The sequence below is a fragment of the Trachurus trachurus genome (genome assembly GCF_905171665.1).
Source record: "Trachurus trachurus genome assembly, chromosome: 5".
NCBI classification, from domain to species: Eukaryota; Metazoa; Chordata; class Actinopteri; order Carangiformes; family Carangidae; genus Trachurus; species Trachurus trachurus.
This window is the reverse complement of record NC_139896.1, coordinates 20,444,807-20,458,249: the sequence shown is the minus strand read 5'-3', so window position 1 is coordinate 20,458,249 and position 13,443 is coordinate 20,444,807. Positions and strand designations below refer to the sequence as shown.

Sequence of the window (13,443 nt, the reverse complement as noted above, 5' to 3'; positions counted from 1 at the left end):
GAATGTTTTAAGCAGCTGAAGTGCTGTGTTCAGGGTCTGTGGGATTTTTTGTTATACATTGTATCAAGTTAAACAAATTGCTTCTTGTAGTCAGAGCTGCAGCTTTGTGATATTTAATCCCACAAAGGAACAAAGTTTGGATTCATAATAAGACAACAAGCAAATCAATGTTGTTTGCATTTTCTCGTTGTTGATGCAAACTGAAAACATCCTCCATATTTCCTTGTTGTACAGCAAGTTATATGAGGCATTTTTTAACTTTGCCTTTGCTGGTTTAAGCTAATAAAGTGGACACTGATGGGGAAAATAGCTTTAATTAACAGCAAATTTCACAAAATACTAACGTATGGTCTCTATGTTAACAGATCTAAGAGCATTATGGCATCTGCAGATAAAGGTTATTTTTGATGAGTCTGAAATTAAATTCTATAATTATCTGAAGTTAAGTCTGATCAAACCCTGTCATTAAATCCCATTAACTGCCAGACTGAAACATAGATTATTACAGTTGGTTTCTTTGTAATCCACCTTTTTTGAAACCACTCAGGTTTCAGCTGAGAAGGTTGATGTGGCCATTTTGATACCAATGAGTAAAAAGTAATTTGTAATATTTATTTTGCTGCACTGAAAACTTTGCAAAGAGATTTAATTTTCTTTATTTTCTTTTTTTTATTATCTCATAAAAAAGACGGAGCTTTTCTGTTTTTGATATTGTAAATATGAATGTGTTGTTTTGTTACATGAAGGTGCAGGGTTTGAAAGGGAAGATGCTACGCTATTTGACACTACACTATTTGATGAATGAGCTATGATGATTATTAAACCAGAGGTGATGGTTTAGTTCTACTGTTTGTTACAATGTTATTTATTGATATAATATCACAGTGATGTCACAGGAGAAATAATGAAACAACATCCCTTGATTTCATATTTTTATTTCATAGGGAATGGAAATTATCATTACCATTTATCAGTCAGAAACAGATACTTTGTTGGTAAGGGGGGAAATTATGATAAGTTGAAGTTGTTCCTTCTGATATAAAGATGATATAAAGAATTGAGATAAGAAAAATAGAGATGAAAATAAACATACAACTATACAAAATAAATATTTACAAGAAATGTCCTTCTATACAAGAAAAAAATAATATGTAAAGAAATGTGTGATAGTTCAAAAATATATTTACTAAACCAGCACAAAACCCCTATTATATAAACAATAGCTACATTTAATAATTCATGAATAAGCTAAATGAACCTATTTGCTATTTGGAAGAAGGAATAGCAACTGGATCAAGGAAATGGAGACTAAAGAGGGAATCCAGGAATATATTCTCATTTCAAATAGATTTCATTATTTATTCATTAACTGCTAAATGTATTTATGAATTGTTTATGTAATTAGAGTTTCATGCTGTTTTTATTTATTTATTTATTTATTTATTTATTTTTACCTCAAGAATTCATTGACGGATCAATTGTTGATTTTTTTTTTTTTTTTTTACCGTTTCTATTATCAGTGGATATTAGAATATGAAATGTATTAGTACTACAAGTACTACAAACTGCTTTTACTTTTTTTAATTTTATACAGTGTCTTATACATTATAGTGGGGCAGATAAGCAAAAATAATTGTGCGTTTTAATGACTAAAGCATGAAACTTTCAGCATTTCATCTACATACCTCAAGGTTTAATTTCAGACGAGGAACCACTTTGGTGGCTGACCTTTAGGGGTCTTTAGGGGTCTTTTCCCACATTATTCCCCATTGGAAACCTATGAAAATCTGGGAAGTAAATCATTACCAATAAATTTCTTCACCATTGTGTTTAGGAAGGTGTGTAATATCATGTAATAAAATGTTGAAATTCAACTCCAGTGGGAAACCCCCTAAAAAACTACTCAAAGTTGGGGTACCCGTGCAGATATTGCGAAAATTCCGTGATGTTAAATTTGGCCTTAAATATCTTGTGAGGGGTCAAACTAGAGGTTTTTCATGATTCTGAGTTGATCGCAAACATTCGTTTTTCAGCCAAAACACTCCTTGGTGGAAAAAAACAGCCACACCCACTTTTCCTGCTCATCGGAACCCACTACCACCAATAGAATGTAATTACAGAGAAGCCATTCCTTAGCATGGCAGAGGTTGTGTTACATAATACTACTAATTACTCAATAATATAACTTATATTCTGTAGCCTTTTTTCTTGTACAACGTTATACAGACGATGAATATAAGTTATATTATTGAGTATTTAGTAGTATTATGTAACACAACCTCTGCCATGCTAATAGCTTCTCTGTAATACATTCTATTGGTGGTAGTGGGTTCCGATGAGCAGGAAAAGTGGGTGTGGCTGTTTTTTTCCACCAAGGAGTGTTTTGGCTGAAAAACTAATGTTTGCGATCAACTCAGAATCATGAAAAACCTCTAGTTTGACCCCTCACAAGATATTTAAGGCCACGGAATTTTCGCAAAATCTGCACGGGTACCCCAACTTTGAGTAGTTTTTTAGGGGGTTTCCCACTTGAGTTGAATTTCAACATTTTATTACATGATATTACACACCTTCCTAAACACAATGGTGAAGAATTTTATTGGTAATGATTTACTTCCCAGATTTTCATAGGTTTCCAATGGGGAATAATGTGGAAAAAGACCCCTAAAGACCCCTAAAGGTCAGCCACCAAAGTCGTTCCACGTCTGAAATTAAACCTTGAGGTATGTAGATGAAATGCTGAAAGTTTCATGCTTTAGTCATTAAAACGCACAATTCCTTGAGCTTATCTGCCCCACTATTAGTTTATATTATCTCTGTGTTGTTTTACAGATGTTAATTTAATCATTTTAAACATGAGAAACCGATTGGTACGGGGCCGGGCCCAGCTGCTCTGCAGTAAACAGAATCTCTGAGGGGACTTGAATGCGCCCCAAATTTTCCCGGGAAAAAATATACGTCACAAACCCCGCCCCTGCTGTCACGGCCATGGAAGGGTGCGTTTGTTTCAACTCACGCCACATGCCGCTGTATTCTTCTGTGTCACCCTGGTGTCACCATGACGCCGGCAGAACGAGCCTCGACGAGGAGGCGTTCGAATCGAACACAGTGCCCTCTAAGCCCCGCCCCTTTAAGAAGGAACCGACCAATCAGAAGTTAGAGCGTCAGTGCCCTGTTTGAATATTCATTAGTTTTCGCGGGCTTTGGGTGTCACATGGTAAGTTTCGCGCGAAAAGCGACTCCAGGCAGGAAGAGGCAGTTTCTGCAGAAGAGTCAGAGAGAAACGGACGAGCAGCGATGGCGGTGAGTTAAAATAGTTCAAACCCGAGAAAAAGGAGCTTATTATCGTATCAAACTGCAGCAATGGAGCGCTTAATGAAAACACTGATTCGTGCTTGATGTACTTTTTGTGGTGAACACAGTTTGACGTTTGTAGGTTTACTGCGACAACACAAGGAAAAGCGTGATCGACGTCCGACGGTTTCTGTCAGAAAACAAAACTCTTTAAAATACTTATAAAGTCTCAATCTACTCGATCGATCACCCGCCGATAAACTAATGTTTAACGTTCATGCCGTGTCTGCGTTTGTGTTGTGTTGGAGTGAAGCTGAGCCGCCATGTGGCAGCTCCAGCTTTGTGTGTGTGTGATGTTGAACAAAGACAAAGTGTCAGTCAGGATCTGGGCATTGATGAAGTCCCGGCTGGTTTTAAACGTCGAAGTTGGATTAAAAAAAAAAAAATCATAAACAACTAACAGATGTCGGATAGTTACAGATAAAACACACGGATCCTGTTTAAACCCTCATTATTCTGTCTGATATAGAAAATAGTCCACATGAGGTGAGCAGTTATATATCTCAATACGTTATTACAGCAGCGGTTACCAGGGTCATGGGTTATTATACTTACAATATTATATCTCCTGTGCTGAGCTGAATCAATACATTTACTATTTCTTGTCTAGAAAATACACTGTTGCTATGTAATTAGCAACTGTTGTACTTTATGCTGCTATAATTGTCCATATATTGAGACATATATAAGTCCCTCAAAACTGTGCTCAAACAGAGCGTTAGAAAAAGTCCACCACTTAAAATAGTGGCTCCATTTTCTGAATCAGTTTTCTGTATTTTTGGATACAAACAAGGTTAAGTTTAGTTCAGAAACAACAAACAATCACATTTTCCTTATGAAAATGAAACTCTAAAGTAAATGTTTGTGTTGATCAGGATTCCTCCGAGTCGTTCCACATGGCCACCAGCCCTACCCGAGCCTCCAGGAGAGGAGACCTGACGTCCAGCCCTGGACGAGACCTGCCTCCCTTCGAGGATGAGTCGGAGGGGCTGCTGGGAGACGTACCCCTGCCCGGAGAGGAGGAGGAGGACGGGGATGGGGAGGAGCTGATTGGGGATGGGATGGAGAGGTGAGAAACAGAGACAGGCTCTTTTTTTGAGTTTTTACACACCAGGTTAAGTTTTCATCTAAATGTGAAACGGACTCCTCTGTGTTCAGGGATTACCGGGCCATCCCAGAGCTGGACCGCTACGAGGCCGAGGGTCTGGACCTGGATGACGAGGATCTGTCGGAGATGTCACCTGGTGCACGGGCCGCGGCCGAGGAGGCCATGAGGAGGAGGGACCGGGACCAGGGTCTCAGAGGGCGCCTGAGGCCAGGACTCCTCTACGGTGAGTGGTGTGAAGCTTTCACTTAGGGATGCAGCTGAGGTTGGAGGAACAGGTGCATGCTGGGACTTCTAGTACTTAAGTTTACAACAGGTAACTGTGTGACATACAGTTTATGTTTAAAGGGCTTTTTACGCCTTTATTAGACATAAATAGATGGAAACTTTTATTTGTCTGTTCTGTGTAAAAAAAAAAAAGAAGAAAATTTGTCTTTTAAAACAGCTCCACTAGCCATTAAAAAGAGTGTGTGTGTGTAATTTATGTATTTTGTCATTATCCAGACAGCGAAGATGAGGATGATGAGCGTCCGGCGGCTCGACGGAGGCGACTGGCTGAGCGGGCAGCTGAGGGCATGGAAGTAGAGGAGGAGGAGATGATAGAGAGCATCGAGAACCTGGAAGACATGAAGGTTTGTACGATGACGATGATGACGCAGCTCTTCAGAGAGGCTTAATTATATAGCACGTCACATGCCTGATGTTTGTCTTGTGTTACATTTTGTTATATTTTTGTAATGTTTTTTGTTATGAGAACAAGTGTCTTGGATGCAAGAAAAATTTCAGAAGAGATTCTGACAAATAAAAGTACTAGTAACTCAATTACACTTTTCCCGCGCCGCAGGGCCACACGGTGAGGGAGTGGGTTTCCATGGCGGCTCCCAGGCTGGAGATCTACAACCGCTTCAAGAACTTCCTGCGAACTCATGTGGACGAAAACGGCCACAACGTCTTCAAGGAGAAGATCAGCGACATGTGCAAAGGTAGCCCCAGATTTTTCCCAATACAAGGGCATAAACAAATAAATAGTTGTCATGGAAACTTAACTGATCCCCCCGGTTTGCATGCCAACAGAGAACAAGGAGAGTCTGGTGGTGAACTACGAAGACCTCGCAGCCAGAGAACACGTCTTGGCCTACTTCCTGCCCGAGGCTCCGACTGAGATGTTGAAGGTGAGTTCAGTCGGCTTTTCCTCCGACGCTGAAAGACGTCGATCAGAGAGAAGAAACTTGAAAACAAACAAACAACGTGTCTCTGTCGTTCGTCAGGTGTTTGACGAGGCGGCTAAAGAAGTGGTGCTGGCCATGTACCCGAAATACGACCGCATCGCCCACGAGATCCACGTCCGCATCTGCAACCTGCCGCTGGTGGAGGAGATCCGCTCCCTCAGGTGAGACGACGCTGTCGCCACATCTGTCTGCTGCACCTGTGGCAACATCTGGACTGTCTAAAGTGAACTGCTTCAGCTTTATGTTATTTGATCACTGTGATGGATCTAATTGGGAGCTCATTTTTTAAAAAGTCAGTTGCATCATAATCTATAATTTGAACAAGTAGTGATGATAAGTGTTCTGACAAATGTGAGTAAGATCTCCTTTTTCACTTCTGGTTTTCTATCATTTTTTGATTTGAATTTGTAACGTGAAACTAAAAAGCATTAATTCTTTTTGTTTTAGATTTAAAATCTGCAGAAACTTTCAACTAAAGATGAATACATTTTTTTCATTTCATCAGTCGTCTAGAAAAATGAATCCCTCCACAGCAGCACTTTCAGATTCAGCTGCTTCACTGAAGCTCTTTAGTAACTCTCCATCCTCCTCCTGCAGGCAGCTCCACTTGAACCAGCTGATCCGGACCAGCGGTGTCGTGAGCAGCTGCACCGGCGTCCTCCCTCAGCTCGGCATGGTCAAGTACAACTGTAACAAGTGTAACTTCGTGCTGGGGCCGTTCTTCCAGTCCCAGAACCAGGAGGTGAAGCCGGGCTCCTGCCCCGAGTGTCAGTCCCTGGGGCCGTTCGAGATCAACATGGAGGAGACGGTGTACCAGAACTACCAGAGGATCACCATCCAGGAGAGCCCCGGGAAGGTGGCCGCCGGCCGCCTGCCTCGCTCCAAAGACGCCATCCTGCTGGCTGACCTGGTCGACCACTGCAAGCCCGGAGACGAGATCGTGAGTCTATTTCTAAAAAAAGAAAAAAAAAGTAAAATTCTTCCCTTTGATCACATGGTTGTTGTCACCACAGTGGAAACTAAAACTCCCCCTCCCTCTCCACTCAGGAGCTGACGGGCATCTACCACAACAACTACGACGGCTCTCTGAACATGGCCAACGGCTTCCCCGTGTTCGCCACGGTGATCCTGGCCAATCACATCATCTGCAAAGACGAGGGCGTCGCCGTGGCCGAGCTGACGGACGAGGACGTCAAGGCCATCGTGGCCCTGTCCAAGGATGAGCGCATTGGAGAGAGGGTGAGGGCTTAGACAGCAGAAATGATTGTCCCTCAGAAGACGAGAACAGAGCAGCAACAGTTTAAAACTTTTATTTTGAAGAGAAGATGATTGTAGTGACCCTTCTCTTTCCAAACCCCCCAAAAAGAGGCAATCACTGATCAGTGGTGGTTTAATGATGCGTGCCTGGGTAAAGTGTCCAAACAAAGGGTCCACAGATAACCAATATTTAGGGTTGTTACTTTTTATTGTTGAAGTTAAACTAAATTTCCACTGTAAACCAAATTTCTTCATTTAAAACACGGCAGGCGCAGCAAAACTGTGCTTTTAATCAAATAGCCCTCACGCCTCCCTGTGCAGTTCCTCCCTAACAAAATGAACAAACATTCACCAAAATTAAACCAGACACAAATACATATGAATGCAGTAATGGCTCTTACAATGATTTGAATGATTTTCTTTTTAACTTCTTAACAAGAAAAGCTCTGCTCTCTACTGTACTGATGTGTAGTGTGTGTGTGCGTGCGTGTGTGTGTGCAGGTCTTTGCCAGCATGGCTCCGTCCATCTACGGCCATGAGGACATCAAACGAGCTCTGGCTCTGTCGCTGTTCGGAGGAGAGCCCAAGAACCCAGGTACAAACACTTTAGTCCCTCACAGCCGTCGTCCCCGTCCCCGTCCCCGTCATGTTTGTTAGTGTCTCCTCCCGCTCACCCTCGACCCCTCCTCTCTGCTCCAGGTGGTAAACATAAGGTGCGTGGAGACATCAACGCGCTGCTGTGTGGAGACCCGGGGACGGCCAAGTCCCAGTTCCTCAAGTACGTAAACGCACAAAGACAAAACAGTAGGAACAGCTGAGTTTCTGCTCTGTACCACAGATGTAGGTGGATACATGTGTATATAAGTTTATCTGTTTTTGTCTTAGTGTAATTCTGTTTGTGAACTATGGGACTACAGCAAATTATTTTTTGTATGTTCATGAATATGCAGAGTCCCATAACAAATAGACAAATTAAAAAAAAAAAAGATAGATAGATGGATAGATAGATAAGAGATGTGTATATATAGATATAGAAACAACAATGAGTTGCAGCAAATTAACATGATAATTCTGGATCATCTTGTTGTTGATAATCTGGCTTCAGCACCAGTTTGTTCTAGATTCACAGACTTGAGCTGACTCTGTGACCTCTCCACCCGTGCAGGTACGTGGAGAAGGTGGCGAGTCGCGCCGTCTTCACCACCGGTCAGGGCGCCTCCGCCGTCGGTTTGACCGCCTACGTCCAGAGACACCCGGTCACCCGCGAGTGGACGCTGGAGGCCGGTGCGCTGGTGCTGGCCGACCGCGGCGTCTGTCTGATCGACGAGTTCGACAAGGTGAGCGAGACGTGACTCGAGGATGTCGTAGCGATGATGGCGACTCGGATTAAATCACGAAGGTCTAACGAGCTCCTCTGTGCCGCAGATGAACGACGCCGACAGGACGAGTATCCACGAGGCCATGGAGCAGCAGAGCATCTCCATCTCCAAGGCCGGCATCGTCACCTCGCTGCAGGCCAGGTGCACCGTCATCGCCGCCTCCAACCCCATCGGTACGTAGGAGTAGTAGTAGTAGTAGTAGTAGTAGTAGTAGTAGGAGCAATTTATTGTCCCTGTGGGGAAATTGGGTTGTAGAAGATCACACATCAACTAAACAATAAGCAAAATTCATAAATAGTTCGACCAAAAAACGGTATCACTCATCATCAATAGGAATCACACTTCATGTATCGGGATGTTAGTCTTGGTCTTAACTTCGGGCCAATCTCCTCAAATACGCCTAACTCTGTGAAAAGTCTGGGAGTGCACCTCGATAACTCTTTTAAATTTAGAAAACAAATTTCATCTGTGGTCAGCTCAAGCTTCTTTCAATTGAGATTAATAAGCAAAATAAAAGCCTACATTCCCCCGGGCGACTTAGAGAAAGTGGTGCATGCCTTTATTACCAACCGGCTGGACTACTGCAATGCCCTGTATGTGGGCCTAGACCAGTCCTCTATCCAGCGTCTCCAGCTAGTCCAAAATGCGGCCGCTCGCCTTTTAACAAGTACTAGGAGAACTGAGCATATAACCCCAGTGTTGAGGTCTCTCCACTGGCTTCCTGTATGCCAGAGGATACATTTTAAAATTTTATTGTTGACTTTCAAAGCCATGAATGGCTTGGCTCCCCTTTATTTAAGTGACCTGCTTGTTCCCCACACTCTATGTAGAACATCACGGTCAGCTGACCAATTCCTCCTCAGCACACCAAAGTCAAGATTAAAAACAAGAGGCGATCGAGCTTTTGCGGTCGCCGCTCCTAAACTCTGGAATAGCCTGCCATTCCCAATCAGAACAGCTCCAAACTTAGTACATTTTAAATCTCTATTGAAAACCCACCTCTTTTCCCTGGCTTTTAACCCTTGACCGATTGTTTTATCATTACAGTTTTATTGTATGTTGTGCTTTTATCCAATGTTTTATCTGATGTTTATTTTATTTATTGTGCTTTTATTATTGTGTTTTTATCTGATGTTTAAACTGTAATTGAAATTGTTTTAACTGTAAAGCACTTTGGTTCAAGGTGCTATATAAATAAACTTGACCTTGACCTTGACCTTAACTTGATCAAGACAGCTGAGCAGGCTACGCACTGGTACTGTTGATTGTTATGAGATTTAAAAGCCTGAGGCACAAAAGAGAATTTAGCTTGTTTTTAGTGAACAGAGGGGGGCGATCGCCCAGATGGCAACAGGTTAAACGTGTAGGCAAGTCGCCTCAGTCTCAGTTAGTTGGGCGTCACTCATCACCAGCTGATTAAAGTGTTTTTATTTGAAGTAGAAACTAAACGTTGTAACATCACAGAGAGTTTTCACTGTGAAAAATCAACTTGCAAAACCAGAACTGAAAGATTGGACAGTGTGGTGCGTTCAGGTGCTGATGGGAAACTGAAGTATTTATTTTATTGAAGTGACTTGAACTAGATCCTGAGAATGACCCAGTTCAGCTTGTGATGTTTTTTTTCCAACTTTAAGGAGCTGTGATGAAAATATTAGATTCATTTTCAGCTTTTACAATAATAATAATACAGTTTTTTACTTGGCATTTATTTATTAAAATTGAGCAATTACAAGTGTGATAATTTGGTTTCACATAAATCAACTGCTTGCATCCTTTGTTGGTGTTGACCTGAGTCTCAGCTGCTGCTCTTCTCTCTCAGGCGGCAGGTACGATCCCTCCCTCACCTTCGCCGAGAACGTCGACCTGACGGAGCCAATCGTGTCTCGTTTTGACGTGTTGTGCGTCGTCCGGGACACTGTCGACCCCGTGCAGGTACACATCTACACTCCTTCAGATCATCTTTAAATTCTTTAATTTAGATGTTTGTTTTTAAATCTCAGTTGAATGAATGAACTCGTTTTGTTTTTCTGACCAGGATGAGATGTTGGCGCGCTTCGTGGTCAGCTCCCACATTAAGCACCACCCCAGCCAAAAGGAAGGGGGCGTGGCCTTGGAGGAGGTGGTTCTGCACAACACTTCTGACGTGCCGCCGATTCCCCAGGAGCTGCTGAGGAAGTACATCATCTACGCCAAAGAGCGGGTACGAACACATGCACATGTTTTAAAACAACCAAAATGCAAATTTAGACCTGAGGTCAGAGCAGATCTGCGTCGTAATGATGCAGCTTTTTAAAAAAATTACTTTTTGCATTTCTCAAGGCCAGAGGCAACAGTTCACTTTAAAGGAGCATTATCGCAAATACAGCAGTAATAGCATAAAATAAGCTGAAATATGCAAAAGATAGGTCGGGGGGAGCCATAACTAAATTTACAAAAAAAATCGCCAACAGTATAGTGTCCGTGGGGCAAATGCAGCATTTGTCTTTGTTATGATCCAAGCCGGCCCGGCGCTTGCTGCGTTCAATTGCACTCTGAACTCGCAAATCCGACCTCCGAACCGGTAAAATGCAACAGTAAATTGTAATGTAGCAGTGTCAGGCTGCTTACAGTCACTGAATCGCTGGTAGAACACTTTGTCTCCACGTCCCTGTGTCTTTCTTCAGCTGTCCTCTCAGCGTTATTAAGGAGGAGGAAGTTGCAGTTGCTGTTGTTGTCGTTGTTGTGCGCGACGTAGAGCTGCCGCTTCCACTAGCAAGTTTTCTTTTCCCCGCGATTGCACGTTCATTCAGCCTGGTGAGGGAGGAGGAGGGAGGAGGGAGGGCGGGGGGGGACTAAACGAGGCTGCTCTCTCTCTCTGACAGCTGCCCACTTGTTTATATCTGATAAGCTCCGCCTGGCTCCATCTAGTGGCCGAATTAAGAATTTGGATTTGCGATAATGCTCCTTTAAATCAATGACACATATAAAGTTCTGTGAAGGGGAAATTAGACTAAATTGGTTGAATATTTTACTGTGAATATTAGATTCTTAAATCTTTTGGTGTCTGCAGGTTCATCCCAAACTGAACCAGATGGACCAGGACAAAGTTGCTCGTATCTACAGCGACCTGCGTAAGGAGTCCATGGTGAGTCCCTGAACGTCTCCTCCTCTGTGCCACATGTTTGCTGCTGTGTTCAGTAGCAGTCAGGACTTTTTTTTATAACGCATGTTCGGTGTCACCAACAGGCCACTGGCAGCATCCCCATCACGGTGCGTCACATCGAGTCCATGATCCGCATGGCCGAGGCCCACGCCAAGATGCACCTGAGGGACTACGTACTGGAGGACGACGTCAACATGGCCATCAGGGTGATGCTGGAGAGCTTCATCGACACGCAGAAGTTCAGCGTGATGAGGAGCATGAGGAAGGTTCGTGACCTCGTCCGGTCGAGACTCAAACGTTGACATGAAAGTTGTTTTTGGATTTATTGAGTTTAAACGTCCATAAATCTGCGAGAGAAGCCGCTTCTCGCTACAGAACCTGACTGAGAAAATTCATGTCAAGTTTTCAGTGACGGTGTCATTTCTACCACTACTGTCGCCCAGCAGAAAGGAGAGAAGGATTTTCTTTTTCTTTTTTTTAAGTGGATGTTTCCATGTAAATACAACACACCTTTACTCATCCTGAGGGTTTATTCACACCAACAGTAACACAACAGTCAAAAAATAAGATATGTAGAGCTGAGCCAGGAAGTGACATGACATTAGGATACATTTAAGGTTATAATGATGAATTAATTATACGTATGTGCTAAGGTTTGTGAAGTGTAAATGAATATGATTTGTGAGAAGCTGAACTTCTTCTGAAAATATTGATCTGTGGTGTCCGAGTGTCTGACGTCACTGTCCTCTCTGTCTCCGTTAGACGTTCGCTCGTTACCTCGCCTTCCGCAGAGACAACAACGAGCTGCTGCTCTTCATCCTCAAGCAGTTGGTGGCTGAGCAGGTGGCCTACCAGAGGAACCGCTACGGCGTCCAGAACGACACCATCGAGGTCCCGGAGAAGGAGCTGCAGGACAAGGTGACGGGACTCATCTGTGTCTCTGTGTCTCACCGTCTCTCTATGTTGATGAAGCTGCCAGAGAGACGATGATGAAGACGTGGGGCTGAAATGTCCACTCGACTTTTATTACAGAATCTAATCATCATCTCCTCTTCTTCTTCTTCCTCCCCCAGGCGAGACAGATCAACATCCACAACCTGACGGCGTTCTACGACAGCGACCTTTTCCGCTCCAACAGGTTCAACCACGATGGCAAGAAGAAACTGATCCTGCAGCAGTTTTAGGATCCTCACACCCCTGCCCTTCCCCCCTCCCCAATCTAGTACTTCATGAACACAAATATGGGACATTGGGGGAAAAAAAGAAACAAAAAATGCTTCAGTTTTCATCTCGTCGTCACCTTTGGGTCTGAACTGATCAAAACATCTGGAGGGAGATTTTTTCAACATGTGTCAAATTGTCCTGTTGGATGATGGAGGCGGTTTCCACCCACTGATGACGGCGAGGGGGCGGGGTCCCCACTGACAGGAGCTGTAAATGCTGCGCTGGTGTAAAAATAAAAAAGTATGAATCTTAAAGCAGCAGCAGAGGAAGAGGAGGCTGTGTGATGATGAAGATGTGACTGACGGCAAATACGTTGATCAATAAATTCAATGGATTATAGATAATATGAGTCAACCAGCTGATCTTCCTCTGTGTGTTTCCTGTGTTGCCTTCAGGTGATGCTGGTTGTAAATAATGTATATGTTTATGTCTGTGTTGTTGTAGAAACAGGGTTCAATGCTTCACTTATCTTTTCCTGTGGACGACAGTTTTGTTTTTCAAGCCTTTACTGACAAAAATACAGATTTTAATGTCAAATGTTTCAACAAAAAAAAAAGTTAAGTACTTGGAGAAGTTGTAACCCATGTGATGTTTCTACCGTTGCATTATGGGTCAATTTTGATAATAAACTTGTTTGTTAAATGCCCTCTCTCTTTGTCCTTCGGTGTGTCACATTATGAAATGATTTTCTTGTTTCAGCTTTTTTTTCTTTCTCGGCAGGTTTTAAGAGCTCAGTGTTTCGACTGAAGATAG

The 13,443-nt window shown here is 43.0% G+C and overlaps 1 protein-coding gene across 1 annotated transcript; it reads left to right on the top strand.

The window, feature by feature from the left end:
* Positions 1-3,286: 3,286 nt before the first annotated feature.
* mcm2 (minichromosome maintenance complex component 2) lies at positions 3,287-13,190 on the top strand. Its single transcript, XM_083971573.1, has 19 exons — positions 3,287-3,303; positions 4,230-4,423; positions 4,513-4,685; positions 4,964-5,091; positions 5,304-5,442; positions 5,534-5,631; positions 5,728-5,849; positions 6,286-6,628; positions 6,736-6,927; positions 7,447-7,540; positions 7,645-7,723; positions 8,111-8,282; positions 8,371-8,497; positions 10,144-10,256; positions 10,360-10,524; positions 11,374-11,448; positions 11,550-11,732; positions 12,229-12,384; positions 12,540-13,190. Exons 1-19 carry the CDS (start codon positions 3,298-3,300, stop codon positions 12,648-12,650), a joined length of 2,670 nt encoding a protein of 889 aa, XP_083827699.1. The 5' UTR covers positions 3,287-3,297; the 3' UTR covers positions 12,651-13,190.
* The last annotated feature ends 253 nt before the right edge of the window (positions 13,191-13,443 follow it).